The sequence below is a fragment of the Metopolophium dirhodum genome, chromosome 1 (assembly GCF_019925205.1).
Source record: "Metopolophium dirhodum isolate CAU chromosome 1, ASM1992520v1, whole genome shotgun sequence".
NCBI classification, from domain to species: Eukaryota; Metazoa; Arthropoda; class Insecta; order Hemiptera; family Aphididae; genus Metopolophium; species Metopolophium dirhodum.
In genome coordinates this window covers 29,564,123-29,586,276 of record NC_083560.1, presented here as the reverse complement: position 1 = coordinate 29,586,276, position 22,154 = coordinate 29,564,123, and the positions used below count along the sequence as shown (strand labels likewise).

The window sequence follows — 22,154 nt, the reverse complement described above, 5'->3', positions numbered from 1 at the left end:
TAGTTTTATTAATTATTTATAATGATCAAACTAAATAAACATTAACATAACTTCAATTTAAATTTACATATATTTGGTACTATGTTTGAACAGCTATACACTAAGTAGTATTGCTACACCAGCTAAAATCCATTTGGATGGTTTTTGTCGCGTTTTTAAATTAAACGTCCAAACGTATGTTGGCCCTCTCAGTTTGATTTTGTAGACTGGGCAATCATAAATATTCCTCAAATCTTGTTTGTCTTTGATTATAGCTTTAACGTGTATTACCGGCATTATTGGAAACAAATCTTTAGGAGTGGATTCGACAATGCAACCTGCAGTTAAGTCCCAACGAGCACCTTCTAATATTAATCCATTTATCATTGCACCTTCTCTGGGCGCTACCCTAAAAACAAAAGACAATACATAAACGTGATTTATAGTTTTAGAATATTCAATTACAATTTGCTCCATTTCTAGGATTATTTGTTTGCTTACGTAATTTCTTCTTGGTATCTTTTTGTTACATCACATTGTAAGCACATCTTATCTAAAGGCCATATCATTTTTCGAGCAGTGCTCTGCATTATAGCAGTTAAAAATGATTGCGGGTTGAAAAATCCACCTAACCATACCGACGATGGAAGCTAAGACAAAAATTAGTCAAATATGTCTATAATATTAGTAATAATTTCTTATTTATTAGTTGATAAGTCATAGTTTACCTGAAATTCGCTAACCCAAGCTTCTAATTCACGTAACCTCCTCAATAAATCTGTATACCAAGCTGCTAAAGGTAATAAAGATGGGTAAGCACGTCTTTCCCAGCTAGGTGGAACTTTATCCATGAACAAACATTCTTCTAACGCCTCCATGTCTGCTGTTATTGTCAGTTCACCCTAAATTTTATGAAATACCATTTACGTATTAATATATAAATTCAATAAATGCGAATAAAGAAAAGCACATAAAAAAGAAATAGAAATATGGAAAAAGATCTTAATTATTATAACGATATGTAGGGCTCGGAAGTTATAGAAGATAAAAAAGGAAAAATATTCACGAAAACATTGTAAAATACGCAAACAATTTTAATAAATATTCAAAATTAAAAAAAAATATTTTATGTTATTATTAATTTTCTCTAAAAAAATTTAAAATTTGGATAAATAAATTTTTAATACTTAAAATATGACGAAAACTATGCCATTTTGACAAGAAAATAGTTAAAAAATATTTTTTAAAAGATAGAACATCGGAATATTATTATTATTAATTAACGCACGTCCGAGCAATTTTACATAAGGCAGAGAGAGGTTAAATGTGAATCGCACCATTGTCATCAAATTAATAGTCAACTGCGATAATAAAAAAAATACCTACATTAAATAATATTAAAAACTATTTTTTATCCCTCATAGTGATTTAGATGTATCCCTCTCAGTGATTGTATAAAAAATACATAAAATTTATCTATTGTAGAATTTATAGAAATTTTTCATATATAAATGTTCTAAATTATTGAATGATTCAGTTGAACATACATTTCAATATTACGCTCTAGAGAGAATTCCTAAATTATTTTGGACGCGTATAGAAGAGATTACGTATCATAGATCACCAATTAGAAGAAAGTCTAACTAACATAATAATAAACACTATAATACTATAATTGCTATCTCCTGTTCAATGTTTTATTGAATCATTAAACAAATATATATTATACCTTTAATCCTAAATGTAGCTCTTTTAATGACCTTCTAATTATATTCATTAACACATTCATACGCTCACATTCTTGGAATGAAACGATTACATATGGAGTTTGATCTTCGACCTTACTCATCATATCTATTAAATTAAACGGTTCTGGCACTTTATCAAGAACGTCGTCCAAAGCTTGTCTAACCTAGAAATAAATTGCATACCATTCACTACTATATGTGCAATAAATTTGATTTATTACACGAGTGAAGTTCAACTTACTTTTTCATCCCTTGACATGCCAGTTCCACCTGATGAACTCGAATCTCTGGGTTGCATTTCCAATAGAGTCTGGAATAAGTTTTCAGACCTTGTAGTGAGTGTGCCAATTTCAGCGTTTGAGTGAAGTCCGTACAGTATAGGACTTTCTGATGGCAATAAATCATCTATATATTCATGATATGACTTATAGTCTGTATTTGGTGGGGCCACAAAACCAGGTGCAAATAAAAGATCTCCTTCCATCTAAAATTTCAAATAACTAAATTGTATTAAACCGTATTGCGTGTATAAACATGAACATTTTTAATAGGTAGTACTAGATCTGGATTCATGTAGACTTCAAGATATGTCCGACATAATCTTCTATCCCAATCGTCGGTAATGTGTCCGCCATACATGATCTCTCCAAAAAGATATCTAAGGTCCTCCCAAGGAACTTTATTGTTAGCTTCCAGGTAGTTATATAATACGTTCACCGATATCGTTAAATCACCCACATTAAATGGATACAATCTATTCCATCCTTGAGCTCCAAACTTCGATCTTTCCTGTATAGCTGCATGGAAATAACACAAACTAAACAGAATCGCTTTGAATTCTGCTTCTTTAGAACACATCTCAAGTGTATCTTGATTGAAATTATCTAAAGATTTGTGTAAATTGGCCATCATTCCTGTTGGTGCTTCGTTAGTAATTTTGATCGAAGAATCTAAAACACCCTAAAAAGACAAACAAAAAAGTTAAATATAAAAATAAATATTATTTAATGTTTATTTACTTGAGGAATAATGTGATAGAGTGGGTCAGCGGCGGGTTCAGCACTAATAAATATTCTATAATTGACATGTGGATGATCAAAAGATGCTTCCATTTTTTTATCCAAAGAAGGCAGCCATTTTTGTACTAGATGCACATTCTTTCAAAAATAAATATTGATATTATGTTATGGTGAGTTAATGATTAACTATAATTTCATATTTACTTGTAACATAACCCAATTACCCAACCGGGCACTTAACTCTATAGCATCTTCTGCCACTTGTTCTTGTCCTTGCCCTAAAGATATGTTATGGAAGTTCTTCTTTTCAATTGTAAATCCTTTTTTTTTACCAACAGCTTCAACATCCTATATTATAATATATTTGTAGTAAACAAGTAAATTGTGTATTTGCATAGGCTTAAAACATTGCATAGTGTAATATTATTAATATCCATGCAAAATTGAACTTAGTTTAACCCAATTGAACATTTTACATATTAACAGATATAGACAATAATGTAATATTTACACGTGTTGGATCTACTCCTGCTGATAATATAAAAAATACAGGTGTTTTACAAGTAGTTTCTTTGAATGAATCAATGAACTCTGGAGGTCTAAAATTGGTATATTTTTGACCAAGAATTTCTTGGACGTATACTTTAGCAGCATAAGTCATTCGATCAGTTCTTAAAGCTCTTATTATGCAAAGTCTCTGGAATGGAGTTTTGTTTTTCCATTCTTGTGGTAGTTTATCTTTCTCTGGAGCTTCACCATCAATGTATAACTGCCATCGTTTACCGGAAGTTTCAATGTCCTTGTCTAGACCTCTTTAATAATAAATATATTTTTTAAATAAATGTTTTTTTTACTATGGCAAATTAGCATAAAATAAGTTAAGCATTTATAAAAAGTGCAAATTTTGTCTTACACAAATTCATCATCAGCTATAACAAGTGATCGTATAGCTCCCCATACATTTGATGGAATAAAATCAAATGGACTAGATAATCCAGTAATTGCTGGCCTTCTCAACAAATATTCCAACTCTATCGGTTTTATTTTATTTGCTTGAAGTTGTACCTACAGTAAATATATTTTCTTAAAACATTATTACTACCTAGTCAATAGTCATAAAAATTTGTTTAAAATAAAATCAATGCAATAAGCTTTAACAATATTATAAAAAATAAATACATTTTCATCATATATTTGTATATTATGTACCTGAATAGTCACTTGACAGATGAATGTTAACTTATCTTTTTCAAATAATCCTCTACTAGTATAAATAAATGTTTGATAAGTTATATTATCCACCAAATTGATTATTCGCTTATGTAATGTGTCTGCCTTTTCTGCTTCTCTCATAGCTCGTTGAAAAACAACACTAAAAGCCTTTTAAAATAAAAATGAGAATAATAAGCAATAAATTATAGTTTATACATGAGTGAAGTTTAAAAATAATTTATAATAAATAAGATAATCAATAACTAAAAATGCATTTAGTTATTGTTTAAGAATATTGAAATGAAATAAAAATACTCTGTAAATTAATAAATTTAAATGGCACGAATCAACTATAAATATGGGGCTAGCTTGTCTTAAATGTAATAGTTTACCTCTAGAGAAAACTGATACATTGGATTTATTTTAATCAAATCATTCATTATAAAATAAACTATTGATGCTCGTGTTGCAGCAATGCGATATTCTTCACGGGCAGAGTCAATTTCTTTTGATGTTATTTTCGCTTCAGCCACTTTTAATTCAATTTCCGTAGCCGTTTTTTTAGACTTTTCTAAGTTCAAAACAAGTTCCTTGTCACCAAGTATCTGATCACCATCAGCTGAAGACAGTCTCTGTAATAAATCGTCTTCAAGTTGTTTCAATGTTATTTTAAAACTATTTTGTTGTTTGGTCAGATCAATTCTCATTTTTTCTAAATCAGGTCTTTCAACTTTCACAACTTCTGCTAATAATTGATCTTCAAGTTGATCACGATTCACAGTAAAGTTGATTAGTGTTGTCTGCGCTTGCATTTCTGGTTTGTAATGGGGATTTGATAATTTTGTGTGCAATATAAGACGGAAATGCTTATTGTAATCAATCTCTTTTTCCCCGATTTTAACAGCACTAAAATTGAATATGAATAGAATTTAAACATAGATATTATTTAGCAGAGAAAAATTGTTTACCTTCCTTTTTTTATCAAGTTTCGACCAATAATGTTATCCAAAACAGGGTCTATGTTTTCACCTATATTTTCGATCAATAGAACGAACCCATCTCTTACACAAATTTCTATATCTGATAAATAATTTTTATAGTTCAATCTAGTAATTCTTAAGCCTCTACCATATTTTGTTTTAATCCATTTAATTCCTTGAAGCTATTCAACAAAATAAACAAAATTAATCATAAAATAAATCAAATATTGTTCAAAGATAATAATGTAACGTACCTGAGGATCAACCATCAATGGCCATCTAACAGAATTAGTTAAAATTGTTGCATTTTCAGATGACATCCTATCATTTGGTAGACCTTCATTATTCCAAACTGCAATTTGTGCATCATCAGTAAGCAAAGCTAGCGGATCTAAATTATCTGTAATTGGTATCTCAGGCTGAAAAATTATTATTTCAATTTGAATAGGTACGCGAAGAGCTCAAAGTAAAGTAAAATACACATTTTGATTTTGATTTAACTTGTTTACACATAATATGATGAATTTACCTTAACTTCTTTGAAAAAAGGCAGCCATGCATTTTGAATTAGTTCTTGACGATACATTTTTGTAAAATAACCTACATATGATACAAAAGCAGAAACCATTAGGGTATCTCCGGGTAAAGTTTGCAAGCTTTTTTGCAATCTAAAATATAAAATAAAATTGTATATAGTTTTACCCTTCTAATGAATATAATGCTAAAATAATTTACGTTGAAACACTTTCTTTCCAACGGACATTTTCCGATGCTAAACCATTGACAAGTCGGTTTGCCAAATCGATCCTCATAGATGTTTCATCCGCTTGATTTTGACAATTTGTTTTTTCAGCTACAGCGCCGTCAAACTCGTCTGTTAAAATTTTTTGTTTCCTTTCCAATTCCTAAAATTATAGGTTATATAAAATTGTATGTAATTAAGTACTCAATTAAACTTACAATAATCATATTTCTAAGCTCCATAAGCTTATTCCTAGCAGCGCTCAGTTCTTCATTTGCTTGATCCCGAGCTCTTCTTTTTGGCTCCACAACTTGCCAAACGTCATTAAACTTCATAATATTTATTACCCACTTACATAAACCTTGAATAATGGAAGTTCATGGTTACAAATTATAATAAATTCAAATGTATTATTACTGAAAATCTATGTAAAAATAACTTCAAAATTGAGTATATCCTACATTGTAATTTATATTCATGTAGGTAAAGTTATTTATTATATAATAATTATGATAATTGCTGATATAAATTATACTTGATTTTTACTTACCAGCAGCAGCCGAAGACTTTGCAGCGATTAGATCTGGGTCAAATTCTGGATCCTTTAGATAAGGCTGTATTGCTTTAACTACATCCGGGTGTATATGTTCTTTATCGTAGTGTACAAGTGAATCTAAAAATCCATCAACTTTTGACATCATTACCTAGGTATATACACAAAAACATGATATAACGTAAAAAATAATTCTTATTAAAAAATATATTGTTTGTTACCAAATATTTATATTAATAACTAAAGTAGGCGTAATTTATATTTTATACGTATAATATGAATAGATGGTAATTAGTAAAAAAATATACAATGTATATTTTTAAAGATGTTCATAGTAAACTAATTAATGTATAATATATAATTTATTTAAATTTATAAACTTAAAATGCATTGTTTTAATTTTACATATTCATATATTAATTAAAATGTTTTTTTCATTAAAAAAAAAATACTTCTAGTACATAACTGAATGAATTAAAAGTATAAGTATACATTATAATTAGGAATTTTAATTATTATAAATTATAACATTTTAATAATATTAAATTAATAGAAATTAATAGATACCTTGCAAGCTTTCCAGCTCCTATCCTTTGGAACTTTCCCTTTTTTAGCTTGTAATACCATAACTCCCGATACTACATTTATTACCGCTAACGGAGGTGATCCAAATGATTTCAGTTCTGTTAAATTATTCTAGAATGGTAAAATAAAAATAAGTCAAGTCTTTGACATAACTACCACATACTATAATACAAATATAACGTAATTTATTATATACTTTAAATTTTATAAATATTTACATTCAGTTGTTTTTATTTTAAACTATTATAATTTATAACTGTACATAGTGTATATACATTTTTTTTTTTTTGAACTTAAGCCCGGTCATTATGGTTATTAGCTGTTTTGTTGTTGTTTTTTTATATTAGGGGAGGGGCACGGTTGGAACGGTTAGTTGAAACACATTAATTTTAGGTTTGGACAGAATTTTAAGTTGGGCACCCGTAGGTTTCTGCCATTCTCAGGTGGGGGATGGCAGCATCTCTCTCGGAACACCGTGACTGCCCGAAGAAAAATGTTCGAATCGGCGTCGGTGCGCGTCATAACCGACGCGTTAGTCCGCTCGACCACTCCATCCCCCATATAATTTCTTTTATTGACTGTTATCAATGCATTTAGATTTTTTGAAGGTTATCAACATAGTTTACTTTATTTAATGTATCTAAAGCACTTTGTGCTGCTACCAAAGCTGGTTCTGCTTTTTCTAAATCTTCGGCACACAATCGTTGTTTCAAAGCAACATCTTCTTCAATCAATTTAACTTTGTCTTCTTCTTCAGCCGCTGTAAAAAAATAATCGTTAATATCAAACTAATGATTTAATTTTAAAATAATATAATCATACCTTTGTATTTTTCATACTTCACTTTCTCTGTTTCTTTTTGGACCACTTTGATTAGCTCTTCAGCTTTAGTATTTTTCTTGGTTAATTCGATCTCTTGTACATCTAATTCAACTTTTAAAACATCGACCTATGTTTATAAAAATAATAACTCAACTGAATAAACATTTAACGGCAAACAGTATTGTTAAATATTTATAAATAACTTATTTTATTTTAACTTACTTGAGCTGCGCATGATAAAAGCTGTTTAATACCATTTTGGAATCTGTGGATTCCGTGCTTAATATCATTGGTCTTTGACACTAATAGTCTCATGTAGAGATTAATTTGTTCCAAAAATGATTTTGGCGTTGTATAATTGTATCGACGATCATTTGTTAAATACCTTAGTGACATATCATTTACTGAACTATGTACATGGGACATAAACAAAGATACTGGTCTTCTTAGTTTCACTGGAAGTTCGATCAAATCGCCTAAAAACCTAAACGATACGGATTCCAATGCCTCTTTTGGCCATTCATAAAACCAGTTGATAGAAGTGCACGTGACTAGAGCTGGAAATCGTCTGGATCGAATTCTTAATGTGTTACCGACAGGTGAAAAGCACAAGACAATCTTGATTAATGATCTCACTTTGTTGATGAAAAATTGCCAACAGTTCTCTTTAGTTTCGGGTAAACCAAATGCTTTAACCTAGAATTAAATATTGTCAATTTAACATTATTAATAACCTAATCCAACTATGATAAAACCTCTGGGCCGACGGTTTGAATTATATTGTCGACTTCGTCATCAGCAAACAGCTCTGGAATCTCACCACTGGCTAGCATGTCATTAATGAGCACAAGGAACTTCTCATCGGCCACTTGAGAGTCAGTCATCAGGAACATGATGCCAATATTTTTTAATCCAGCCTTTATGTATAAGGTGGCTAGGTCAGCTTTCAAATCGGCAATGCCATATGTAGCCCTCAACTGTATTTGAAAGGGTTCTAGTGAAGATATAAACGCTGATAGGCGAGCCAACGACTGTTTACCGCTGCCACCCACGCCAACAAGCAACGCATTGCCTCTGGGAAGTTCAAGTATACGATTTATCCGGCAAACGTGTGACATCGCGTCTTCGAATAGCACTAAATTAATAGCCCCCAGAAATTCATTGTACGATCTCATTGCATCGTTTAGTAATTTTTGCAGTATGGGCCACGACCGCACAGGCATATATTTTTGATCACCAATACCATCCGCGAAATGTGAATATATCAATGGGTTTATCAAGTATTCATTTTCTGGAGTATCCTGTATACAGACGTTTAAGACTTAAAATAATAGTAGTGGATGGGGGACGGAGTGGCCGACCCGAGTTCAATACCTTAGCCGCGGGCGGAATTTTTCTTCGGGCAAGTCACGGTGTCCGGAGAACAAGTGCCGCCATCCCCCCACCCGGGGCACGGCAGAAACCAACGGGTGCCCCATTATAAATTCTGCCAAAACACAACACACACGTGTACCAACCTACCCAATTTAAAAACCTACAGTGCCCTCCCCCACACCCAATGGCCCATGTTGCCGTGGGTTAACCAATAAAAAAAAAATAGTAGTGGATAAAATTTATAACACTTTTTGAAGAAAAAAAAATAATAATAGAATACAATCATTTCTTCTAATGTATATCAATATGGTATTAATTTAATTATGTTAAAAATCAGAATATAAGTTTATATGAAATAAAAAAAAAAAAATTTTCAAATGTTTGATTAAATTTACTTTTAAATATTTGATTTATATAATATTATACAAATAAAATAATTTAATTTAAAAATTCTAGGTATGTTAATGTCTACGTGTGCATGCATGATTTAAAAAAAAACCACTGGTCTTCATAAATCAAAAATTATAACCACAATGAATCCCAGAATCTGATCATGAATATTATATAAAATGTATTGTTTTTTATTATTTTTCAAACCCTTAAAAGTAAATAATCGGTCTGCAAATAATACCTAGGTTGGTCTTTATACTAAAATTATGTACTTATAAATATCGAGTAAAATATAATCATCTTACATCAGTTACTAAGTTCTGCATGAAAAAAATTTTGAATTGTTACAATTAATCAATGACATGTAAGATGAATAAATAAAATAAAATACTCACACTAAAAGTTTTCTTTATTTGTTCAGTTATTGTTTTTGAAAAGGTTTCTTGATCTTTTTTTTCGATTAATTTGTCGCTATAAATTCGACTAGTCTCGTGCAGCCAGAGGCGAATAAAAGAACTTGTTGATGGGACACATTCGCCAGTGGTGAACATGATTCCCTTTTTAACAAAATTATATTGGTATAAATATTTAAAACGTAAAAGATTTCTTCTTTTTTTAGTTAGGTACAGAATATGATTTTACTTGGAAAACATTGCTCATGTCTCTAAGATTGAATATATAATGAAACTTAATGGCTGTTGGCAAAAATACTGAAAGAATTTTTTCATGGAAATTGATCGACAACTGCACAATTAAATCTCCTAATTTTGACACAGTACCGTTGAATTTATTAACTGGGTTTTTTAAATGTTGATTCAAAATCGAAGTGTAAATTGTGAATAATGCATCACGCGATGGAAATCTATAGTACAGAATATTATCATGACAAAATAAAAAAATAAAAATTATGTATAAGTCAAGAATTTCAAGCAATCCTAATTACTTACCCCAAAGCAAATACATAAAAATGTCTCTGCAGTCGAGAATCAATAGTAAAACTTCCAGCAGTTGGGTTCATACTCGAAGTAAACATAACATTTTGAATATCTTTTAGACATAACTTCGTCCTGTCATACCAATGATTGTAATCCATAAATTGTCTGATGAGGGTATGAGGCTGCACGGTTCCATAAGGATCGACCTTTAATTACATTTAAAAATGTATACATCAAAATAAGTAAAAGCCATTGTTATTATGGATTTGTAAAATTAACTTTAAAATCTGTTACAACTTATTATTAACTATTTTAATAGATTTTTCAATCAAATTGAAAAAAACTATTTTTATCCACATTATTTTTAAAAATTACAATTAGTAGGTTAATATATAAGTTGTCATCTATTTGTTGATTTATTTTATTCAAGTGATCGTTCGTCATTGTAATAATTATTTACGTTCATTTTTATTACAATACCAATATATTTATACAATAGTTGTTTCTAATAAATATTAAATGTTAAATAACTTACTTCTGGCATGTTTATATCATCAATAAAATAAATCAGTGTTTTACCAGCCGGTGGGCCAAAGTTTCTTCCAGCTTTTTTCTCTAATGGTTTTTCCAAAATCTTTTGTAACATTTCTAGTAAAGATAAATTACAATATTAAGACTTCTATAATAAAGTATTAGTAATATGTATGATTATGTGCTTCAAAAGATCCATTTTTGAAAATATTGTCATTAATTATATTTATAAAGAACAATTAGCAGTATAAAACTATAAAGTCACTACTCATGCTCAAACAAATATGAGCATAATGCTTATAGTTTACTACTAATTATCTAATTTTTATTTTCGAAACAAGTACGTAAAAATAATAAATGGCTCTGGTCAACACCTCCAATCATAAATATAATTATATGAATGTGAGAAAATTTAGTTTTTTAGTTTAAGTACCAGATGTTGTGTAGAAATTAAGCGGTACATTTGCAACGGCATACATATCGTTAGAAAGTGATTTGAGTTTATCATTAATTATGACTGATTTTCCAGTACCAGCGGCTCCAACCAACATGATTGCCTTTTTTTTATCAACCAGTAAGTCGAGGAAATATCTTATCCTAGTTGTTTCTATTGTGTTTACGAGTGTTTGCTGTAAATAATTATAATTTATAAGTCGTAAATATAGTCGATTAATATCAAAAAGGTCAAGACTCCGAAACATAAAATATCATAATTGTTATTGTGATCATATTTTTCTCAATTTGTCTGGTATAGTATAATTATTAATTTTTTTTTAATAAAATAATATTATAATCATTACTTGTAGAGGTATATCTGGATTAAGCTCAAAAGATGTTACAAGATCTGACCAAGGAAGGAACTGTTTTGTTTCAGGGTCGATGAAATAATTGAACACAACTCCTGATGATGGGATTTTAATAGTTTTAAATTCTGTTAACCACCATTTGGAAAATTCAACTCGCCAATCAATCAACTATATGTAAATCACCAATTTAGCATTATGATTACAAAGACACAAAATATAATATAATTGACGTGCCTATTATTATAAATGTGTAAGATATATAATATATTAAATACAATTTTATTAATTGTATAGTATGGTGCGCTAACTATATTAAAAAATAATACTAATTATAGGCACCTGATCTTGAAATGTTGCTGAACCAAAAGCCCAAAGACAAGTGAACACAAAATACGTTTCGTACACATCCCTAGTGGTATCCGGGGGACAATTGATGGGAGTCAGAAGACAATCGAGTAACGTGCACAACATTTGTATGTGCGTTATTTCCGGTATGGGTGTTATGATTTTAAATTTTGTTTTTAGCGCTTCCAAACAGACGGGCACATATTTCTCAAACAGTACCAGAAGAACGGCTTTTTCGGTTGCATTATGCCTAGTGTCAATCCAACTAGAAACATACGGATTCCAGCCAAGATCAGTAGGGTTTAAGTAGAGTATACCAGCCCGGGAAACAGTTGCTGGCGTGGCGGATCTCAAATTGGATATCTCGAAAAGTAGACGCATTGTCGGTGTCAAAGCAATACGTTCATTACTCGCCAACGTCAACACCTGTAATGTATATATTATATCAACAGACTTCGTTTCCATGTGGTAATAATGTAAACCCATTTATTATTCACAGCATACCTATATAATCATCATGAAAGACTGAAAGTATTTCTTACCTTATTGTCATCCATCACTGTGTTTAACGACTCAATCCACATAGGATCTATGTCACCGTCCATTACCATCCATTTGGATCCATCACCAGACATTTGTGATTGATCTCTTATCAGGGACGAAAATAATCCTATCAGAAAATACAGTATTACTACAACCACACGCAAAAAGTATACTGATGCACAAACACTTACCGTCTACCCATTCTCTAGTAGTCGGACTAATGACGCCAAACAACTCATCATTCGTTACTGCTTTCGGTTCAATGTCATTGAAATACGGTTTAAATTTGAGGTTTGCATAAGTTCTATACAGAGTTTTCCACACCTCAGACTTGCCTGTACCAGCCAAGCCAATTATGAAAACTGAATGCCTAACTTCTAATAACTCCACTAGTTGAACTACCTGCGTGGATAAAATTAACAATTCATATTACCATTAATAGAACGTCCAGTTTATTGATTTTTTTTTTTTTTAAGGACCTTAAGAATAAAATTATCCTCTGGCTGGAGTTTCAAGTCAATTGCAGCTTGACGAACTTGCTTTTCAAATTCTAAATCACGTTTTCGGGGCACGTCTAGCGCAGGGAACAAATCACCGATAAGTCCCATAAATATAGTTACATCTTCAGTTACAATTTTTGGAGTGTTGAAATCTCGAAGAGCTCGCATTAAAACTTCATCTTCAGGACGATTTCTATCTGCCCGCTAAAATAAAAATTATAATTGTGTGACATTTATCTTAAGACAAATAATATGCATATTTTTGAATTTTTTAAGATACATAATTTTTAATACAATTTAATTTTAGTACACGATAAGAAAACTGGTTGGTGACCCCTGTCATCCGTTCAACATAGACCGGTCATTAGCTATAACTAAATCATTTACTGTAACCACGCGCCACATGTAACTACTCCCCAGTCCCCAATATATATGAAAACGATTGAGACGAAATGGCCGCTTGTTCATGACATTTACAACCCATTTTTCATGTCACAAACTGCGACTAGATGACTATAATTTAATTTAAGCAACCCATCGTCCATGGCCCATACCCATATGTCCATATCAATAAAATCAATTGTGTATGTGCCGCTTAAGACAGATAATTGTATTATAAGATATTCTATAGAAAATATAACAAATACAAATGTCCAAGCAATCATTTTAATTGTAACATATAGGTAAGAACTAAAATAGCATAATTAAATTGTCACCTTCAACGATCCGGCAACAACTAATAATGATTTAATAGCTCTTAGACCCCAATCGTAATGATCTTGTTTGGATAGGAGTTCTTTGCAAAGCGAATATAGAGTTAAGAATTTTCTAGCAAGTAACCTTGCATTTTGGAATCCTTCCGCAATCAAATTTATCTCACAGATAAGTTCAAAATCTGGTACCACCATAGCACAAGGCCTGTATAAATACATTTGAAATTAACAAGCATGAAATTATGAAAATTTTAGAAAATGTTTGTCAATTTACCTGAACAACGCCTTAAGATTCTCAGGGAGTTCTGCTCTTCCCGCGTATCCAGGGTTCATCGTAATAAACATACCAATGGTTGGAATGAGATTAACAGTATCACCCAACAGAAAAACAGTGTTCTTTTTTGCTTTAATGGAGTCTAATACAGATTTAACTTGAGTTGCCACCACGGACAACACTTCTACGGATATTCTATTGAATTCATCAAAACATCCCCAAGCGCCAGTTTGAGCAAGGCCTTTGTATATATTACCACATGACTAGAAAAGAGATTTTTTTTTTAAAAATATAAACATGTTATAATATTATGTATGTTAATAGGAAGAAAAATATTCTATTTAGAAATAAATAATATTATTAATTCACTCTATAATCCATTTGTTCGGAGCAATTGAAAACGTAGACCATCATTCCTATAGCTTTTCCTAAATCTTTGGTTGTCTCAGTTTTTCCGGTACCGGCTGGTCCAGCAGGAGCACCACCCATTATTAAATGTAACGACTATTTTAAAACATAAACATGAACATTTAATGTAATTATTCAACATTCAACATAATGTGACTTGTTCAAATTGTATTTCATTATACAGTAGAACCTCGATTATCCGAACCTCCGTTATACGAACCCTCTAGAACTATAATTAGCGTATACGAACGTTCTGTTATCCGAACATGAAAACTTGTATCCGATAATTATGTCAAAAAAATATAATAAATGTCATGTATTTAATTATGTATTTATTTATTTCTAATAATGTATGTATGTACCTAATGTATTTCTAATAATTTAATGTATTTCTGATAATGTAATGTAATATGTAATGCAATTCTAATAAAATATTTATAATAATAATAAATATTTAATTATAAAAATAATAAATAATTAATACATAATATTATAAACATTTTTTATTTTATATTTCCAATATCCGAACTTTTGCGTATCCGAACTAGGTGCGGTCCCAATTAGTTCGGATAATCGAGGTTCTACTGTATTATTAAAAATATACACTTAAATTTCCATTCTGACACTATCGAGATGTATCAGAAATTACCTGTGTTAACGTTATGTAACATCTATCTGTTAAGGGGGTCACAACCAATCTAGGAGTGTTTCCCAAGTATTCGTACCAATACCGAAATTGAGCGTCACAAATGTTCGCAAAACAATCAGAGTCTTTTAAATCCCATCTTTTATAAAACACAATTATTTTTATTTTCCAAAATTAAGAAGGTATATAATATTATGTTACCTGTGTCTTAGTTGACACTGCCACTGAAAAGCAGAACCAGTTTCGATTTTCTGTTGAATCATTTTTGCCACTACGTCCCGGCAATGCACGTCAATAGTACAAATTGTGTTCACTTTTTGTCGGTCTCCTTTGGTCAAGTCTTCCAATAGTAAATCGATAAGTTCGTTCAATTGCACTATCTGAAAACATAACAATATATTTGACTGAGTGTATATAATAATAATTGGCTTTCCCAGTTACCTATAAAATAGATTATGATTATATATAAATACATAATATAATCATTTTAACCCCTTTATTTCTACAAGGAGAATAAAACAATAAACAGCCATTCAGGCCCAACAGATAAAAATACTTTAACACAGCTATTTGGAAGTTGTATAGTTTCAATGTATAGTTTACAAATTATATAAATTAATATTATGGACTCATAATAATTCACAACAATGATAGTAGAGCATAGACTAGCTAGATGGTCTCAATTCTAAAAAATGGATACCCTTGAGATAATAATAACAACAATAAAAGGTGATTCGCACTCTAACAACAATAATATTATAAAAAGTGATTCATGTCCTCGCCATAATAACAATAATGACAAAAAATTTAGTTCACTCTGTTTGAAGAACGGAACAATATTAATATACCAAAGGTATATAGTATATTTGCTACGCATATTTGTGTGTGTTCCCTGTCGGTGATAGTGCACGCGCGCACGTATGATGACATCTATGAGTATGAGTATTGAGCATTCTTGAACTTTGCTCGAACAGATTTATTAGTATTTAAATAATGAAATATTTAAGAGAAGAAGTTTAGATTACTTGTTTTTTGTTATATTCTTTTAGCGCGTTTTCATGACCTATTTCCAGTTGAGCAAAGGCATCGTTGGTTTCAGCAGTCCACCATATTTGGACTCCGCATAAAGCTGCCTGAGCTGGGTAATCAAATATCCATAACCTTCTTGGTTTATCGTCATAAGATTTTACTGCTTTGCTAAAGTACTGACGGCCTGATGAACGCATTATATCTGTCAATTTGTTAAGCCATTTTTCGACCTAATAATTGTAAATAATTTTTGATTAATTAAAAATATAAATTGGGATTTATTGTAATTTTTTACTTGTCCGGAACATTCACAGTTTCCATCAAACTCAACGTATTCACCATCCTTGGCATACATGCCAACCCCTAATTTGTCTTTAATAAACTTTATTTTTGCCATCGAGTCATATAGTTTGATCAAATGTCTGCGATTATATTTAAATTAATAATTTATTTATTGTATAATAAAACGTGCTGTTAAATTAAGTTATATAAAAAAAATTAATATACACTAATTCAATTTACTTGCAAACGGACTCCGGATTATTTCCATTTGATAGTATATCCAATAAATCAGCCGATGATATAAAATAAAACCTTGGATAAGTTAAACGTTTTGTTTCCAAGTATTGTGCTAATATTTTTTCACATTTAGACAGCTCAGTTTGTATATTAACAAGTTTATTGTACAATCCAGGTTTACTAGTACCTTTTATAACGTTTGGATTAGCTCGAATATCCACTAGTAATGCCTATGAATACAATATTATTCAAACAATTTTCATTATTATTGATGGTTATATTTTATTTTTATTTTATTCATTCACCTTAAATTCTTTGTCGAGTAATTCGAATCGCCTCGTGTCCTCTGGTAACTGTACCCGTATGTCACCAGAACCAATAAATATTGCTTCTAGATAAGCCCATATTCTTTGTACTTCCAACCATAAATTTATTACTTTATCAGCTGTATTCAACTTTAATTGCCAACTTGAAACTTCATTATAAAAATATCCAACGAACTTAGAGCTTAGCATATTTTGTAATTGGACTTGATTGTCTTCTAAGACTTCTATTATTTCTTCCCTGACTTTAAGCAAATTAACTTTTGTCCTAGGATGAGGCTGATACTCAAATGACATTGTATTCCAAGTTTCAGTAAATTCTTTCAAAGACTTCTCCATGCTCATTTCTTTTACAGACTTATCGACAATATTTTTGATATCTTCTTCATACACATGTAAATTAAGTGATACTAAATCATTTAGTGTTGTTGTTTTCTCAATAGCAAAAACAACCTGGAATAATGTAATGGTTCAATAAATTATATAGATATTAATAAATCAAATAACAATGTATATTATATAAATATAATAGAATAATATTACATTTGTAACATTCATAAGTTCTGCCCAATGGCGTTCTTTCATTGCTGGGTTTTGTAGTTCACTTAATGCTCTCAAAGATGTCATCATGGTTTTTACCAAGTCTTCAATGTATCCATATACCGACCACTCGCGAATAATTTTATCCATTACTTAAAATAAAATAAATATAGATAAAGTTGTATAATTTTTGAAAATATATATTTAAACATTTTTAAATGTAAAATTGTAATAGGTACCTTTTAATTCTTTGGCGAACCGTTTAAGTTCCATATCCATGTACTCTGTGTCTACGTCATTCCACAATGTCGATTTCCACACATCTATCCAACCTCTTACTAAGTTCACAAAATCCCACAGCTGTTTATTGATACGTAACGTTTTTTTAGTTGTTAATAAAATATTTGGTTCTGGTTGTGGTATTTCGAATAATACAGCTTGAGAGAGTAATTTTTCATGCATGTCTTCTAATTCCATTAAAGAATGATTTGAATTATCAATCTCTATGTAAGGATATTCACAATTTGCACTAAATAAAATTAACTATGAGATGTAGTATATTGACATTTATAAAACTATAAATTATAAATAGAAACACGATGCTTACTTAAATTGAGCCTGTTTCATAAAGTTCATTTTGTAAAACGTTTCCCGCACATTTAACAAAATTATTCTCCCGATTATAATTGATCCTTCTATTTGAATTAATGGAATTACTTGAGATTTGACGTTTAAAGCATTTTTCTTAGTTGTACTCCATTTTTCCGGTAATTCCTTAATACAAATTTAACATAAACGTGTGTTTTTCTAAGCATCATAACGTCATATTATTATTTATTAAAATAATAAAATATATTATATAAATAAAAATAGTACATTTTGAATAAATTTTATAACTCAAGATGCACCAAACCGATTTCGATAAACATTTCAGGGCATATTAAGATTGATATGTAAATGGTTTCTGTGAAGTTTTTACGCTGTGGGATAAGTGGTTTCGGAGTTATGGCCTCTTAAGTACACAACTGGCGACATGGCCAAAAACAACAACAACGTCTATACAATTATTTTTATTTATATATATATAATATATATATATAGCAACCATTAAAAACAAAAATTTCTATCGTAACTCAAAATTCCTGTTTGAGCACCTACCGGGGGTGATTTTTAAATTAGCTTATGACACTCACAAAGAATGTGGCTTTGTATTAGTAAAAGAATTTTCAAAATCGGTTAAAATGAATGTTTGTTTGTAGATTAGACCTCTGGGAAGAAGATGGGATAATTTAAAAAGTGTTAAATTTATTTTTTTTATTCATCGGATTTTAGTACGGTTGCGTCAGGCTTTTGTATTAATTTATTATATTAATCCTCCGAAGGTGAAATTAAGTAAAAATTACAAACTTGGTACAATTTTAATACTTTAGAGTTAAATCATACACTTGCATACAAAGAGCACGGGGTCCACGATCTACCGCAGGTATATTGCCTACCTGATAATATACTGCTGCGAATCAGAATTTTTATTCCGGGCAACAGAAAAGTTAAGATAAATTTTGAACACTATACACCATACACCGAATATTAAATAACGAATTGAACAAAGTTTGAGTCATATAGAATTGGTACATTTAACGGGCAACGAAGTGCCAGCGGGATCAGCTATATAATCATAATTAGAGAACAGACATGAACGAAACCTATATTAACATTCTCAAAATGAACTGTCATATTAATTGATAATAAGTAATAACTAATAGTCCCGTTTTCATCTTTAAAATTATTTATGGTGCTATCATAATTTTCTTTAGGTTATGCTGGGAAGTTTATAGAATCTTCAATTAATATTTTTGTATTACATAAAAATAACTAAAACCTAAGAAAAAAACTGTCATATATTAGTTAAATATCCAATTTTGATAGATTTTCCCAACTATCAAGAAAAGTCTTTTAATTTCCAACTTTTTATCCTCTCTTCCGTAGTTATGATATTATATCAAATTTGATACCAAAACCTTCTCCAAATGTAACATTTCTTGTGCTCAAAAATCAAATACAAAACGATACATTTTTTTGTTTGCTCAGAATCTTAAATAAAAAACAAAATTGTCTGTTTCTTATTGTAGACATTGTGAAATTAATTAGTTAAAAGTAAATGAATTAGATGTGTTAAGTCTTAAGATAAATATCTATAGTAAATGTATTGAATTTTATTCTCTTATTGTTTAGTTATAAATTATAAGACAATAATAATCATACCTGCTTCAAAATGTACACATCTTCCGGCATTTCTACGTCGTACACCTTCAGTAGATGCAATATTTCTCCTATTGGCTCGAACATTGAATCATATTCATCTTGCCTCTCTCGAACATTAAATAAATGTCCCATGATTTTAACTAGACCTTCATAGTCCCCTTCTTCTAATGGTTTTAAAAGACCGATATCAGTTTCTACTGTGAAATCTCGTAACGAACGCAAACTAGATAATTTAAAAACTATAGATAGAAAAATACTATATTTTAATCTGGTTTATAAATCTATACCTGTTCACCACTTTGTTGACCAAATAGGTTTTAAATAAATCTGACCAACTCGTAATTAGTTTTAAAAGATCCCTTTTAAATGGTTTAATGTCTACAGTTAACCAAAAATCAAATGTCATGATTTCATCTATTTTATCGACTATTTGATAAATATTATCAAATGAGTTAATCTAAATAAAATAAAATGTCCAACCTCAAATATATTATATATTACTAATTAAATGTATGTATTTTTGTTGCATATACTTTGTTTTGAAAATCAATCAGTTTTGGGGAAGACTGCATTACTAATAGATTTTCGTTTTCATCAACGTCATATTGAATTTCTAGTTCTTCCAATGTTAGATCTCTGCCATATAATAGAAAAGATGCTAATGCATCGTTTTGATTGGTTAGCCATAGCGTAGAATAACCTTGATACTGCACAAAATATTCAAGAGCCTGAAATAGGAAAACCGAAACAGGAATTAAACTATTAAATAATATACAGGTAATAAGTACAATTAGCTAAGATTTAATCTTACTTTATTGGTTGTAATTTTTACTTGATCAAGTATGATATCTATATATTCTACCACTTTTTCAACAATCCTAATATCTACCTACAATTTGATATTTAAAATTATATTTAAATAAATGCATACACCATATTAACATTTTTACATTATATGGTGGATAACTATCAGCAACTCTTTCCATGTACGATCCCATTTCAACCATGTCTTCAAGTAAAGAAGTTACTAATCCATAGAAATTTGGTTCATCGTCGATTTCCAGATTAGGTGAAAAACGAGGGATATTATCGTTATCGAGAAGATATATGACAATAAATATTGCTAAAGATCCATTTGGAATTGTCATTTCATCGTTGATATACTTGAGGCTGTAAGAATTTTTTTAATAAAATTAGTCTATTAAATTTATACAAAAATATAAGTATTCCCTGTAATCGATTAAAATCATTATTTCAAAATATTGTAAATAGGTAGTTGTATACACAAATAAGACATTGCTACAGATCACCTAAAATAATTGAAAAATTAAAAACTAGTGAATACTTCAGATATAGATACATTAATTATTCAAAATTTTATATGCCAAGATAAAATATGATTTTAGTAATGTTAAAATAGTGAAATATAATATTAAAGGAAAAACTCAATAACTTTAAACGTATTATTACTATGTTATGATTTAAGTATTAGGATTCACTAGATTAAAAATTAAGAGAATTTATTATTTGAATGATTTTTCACATACCCATAGGTCTACATAGGTTGATACTTAATTGTACCTTGAAAATAAGAAATATGGATATCCTGACATAAATATACCGACTATTTTATAATGTATTTATTTCACATAGTTTAAAACTTTTGAATTTGTAATATTTTATCATTTCATTATATTATGTATTTCATACCTGCAAAGAGTCGCATCTTGTAACCCAGTAAATACTATTTCATCAACAAATAATTTATATTGATCCCACAATAACTTTCTCTCGATGTTGGATAAAATTATTTCTGCCTGAATATGTATGTAATCTAATATTTGTTCTCCGTAATATTCATCTTCTGCTTCTCCTTCAATAAATGATTCTAAAATAATATCTAACTGATTTTCTACTTCATCTATCATTTCTTCTCCGTAAAAATTGTTGTCTTCATCTAACATTTCTTCTAAGACAGTCTCTGTCTGAATTTCTACGTTGTCTACGTTGTCTACGTTGTCTGTGATTTCTTCTTCGTATTTTTCTTCCTCTAATATTTCTCCTAAAATAAGTTCTTCTTAATGTACATAACTTATAATTTATCACATTTTTTTTGTCTTTAAAATGTTAACGACATAAACATAATTTATTTTTAAAATTTGTATTAAACTCTGTTTCATAAGTAATTTTTCTTGATGAGGATGTTGTTGTTATTGTTGCTGTTGTTGTTGTTGTTCTTCTTCTTCTCCTCCTTTTCTTCTCAGACATCAAATTATTTCATAAATATATGTAGGTATATGATTATGTATATATTTATATCTCATGTTAACCTTGAAAGTTTTCTATCTAAACTTCATAATATTACCTATTTAGGAG

The 22,154-nt window shown here is 29.8% G+C and overlaps 1 protein-coding gene across 1 annotated transcript; it reads right to left on the bottom strand.

The window, feature by feature from the left end:
- Positions 1–93: 93 nt before the first annotated feature.
- On the bottom strand, positions 94–21,958 carry LOC132935809 (dynein beta chain, ciliary-like). The gene is made up of 52 exons (XM_061002434.1): positions 21,949–21,958; positions 21,489–21,855; positions 20,729–20,948; positions 20,590–20,667; positions 20,312–20,506; positions 20,066–20,235; positions 19,779–20,001; positions 18,124–18,290; positions 17,756–18,045; positions 17,520–17,668; positions 16,959–17,429; positions 16,657–16,883; positions 16,430–16,556; positions 16,131–16,364; positions 15,307–15,485; positions 15,109–15,244; positions 14,421–14,555; positions 14,052–14,314; positions 13,781–13,982; positions 13,044–13,268; positions 12,756–12,966; positions 12,564–12,691; positions 12,016–12,447; positions 11,671–11,844; positions 11,304–11,499; positions 10,875–10,987; positions 10,352–10,545; positions 10,047–10,266; positions 9,800–9,961; positions 8,396–8,941; positions 7,863–8,336; positions 7,641–7,767; positions 7,445–7,578; positions 6,801–6,929; positions 6,231–6,384; positions 5,899–6,041; positions 5,674–5,843; positions 5,468–5,606; positions 5,193–5,357; positions 4,927–5,120; positions 4,351–4,864; positions 3,956–4,126; positions 3,660–3,811; positions 3,258–3,558; positions 2,951–3,094; positions 2,747–2,884; positions 2,286–2,687; positions 1,969–2,211; positions 1,709–1,891; positions 708–881; positions 481–629; positions 94–388 (listed from the first exon to the last, which is right to left on the bottom strand). The coding sequence occupies exons 1-52, from the start codon at positions 21,956–21,958 to the stop codon at positions 94–96; spliced, it is 11,139 nt and encodes a 3,712-aa protein (XP_060858417.1).
- Between the last annotated feature and the right edge of the window lie 196 nt (positions 21,959–22,154).

Bases quoted from the DNA above. Each gene is read 5' to 3' on its own strand.
- LOC132935809 (XM_061002434.1), bottom strand. The intron at 20,949-21,488 runs GTATGAAATACA...AAATTCTTACAG, and splicing joins CAAGATGCGACTCTTTGCAG to CCTCAAGTATATCAACGATG. The intron at 13,983-14,051 runs GTAAATTGACAA...GTATTTATACAG, and splicing joins AATCTTAAGGCGTTGTTCAG to GCCTTGTGCTATGGTGGTAC.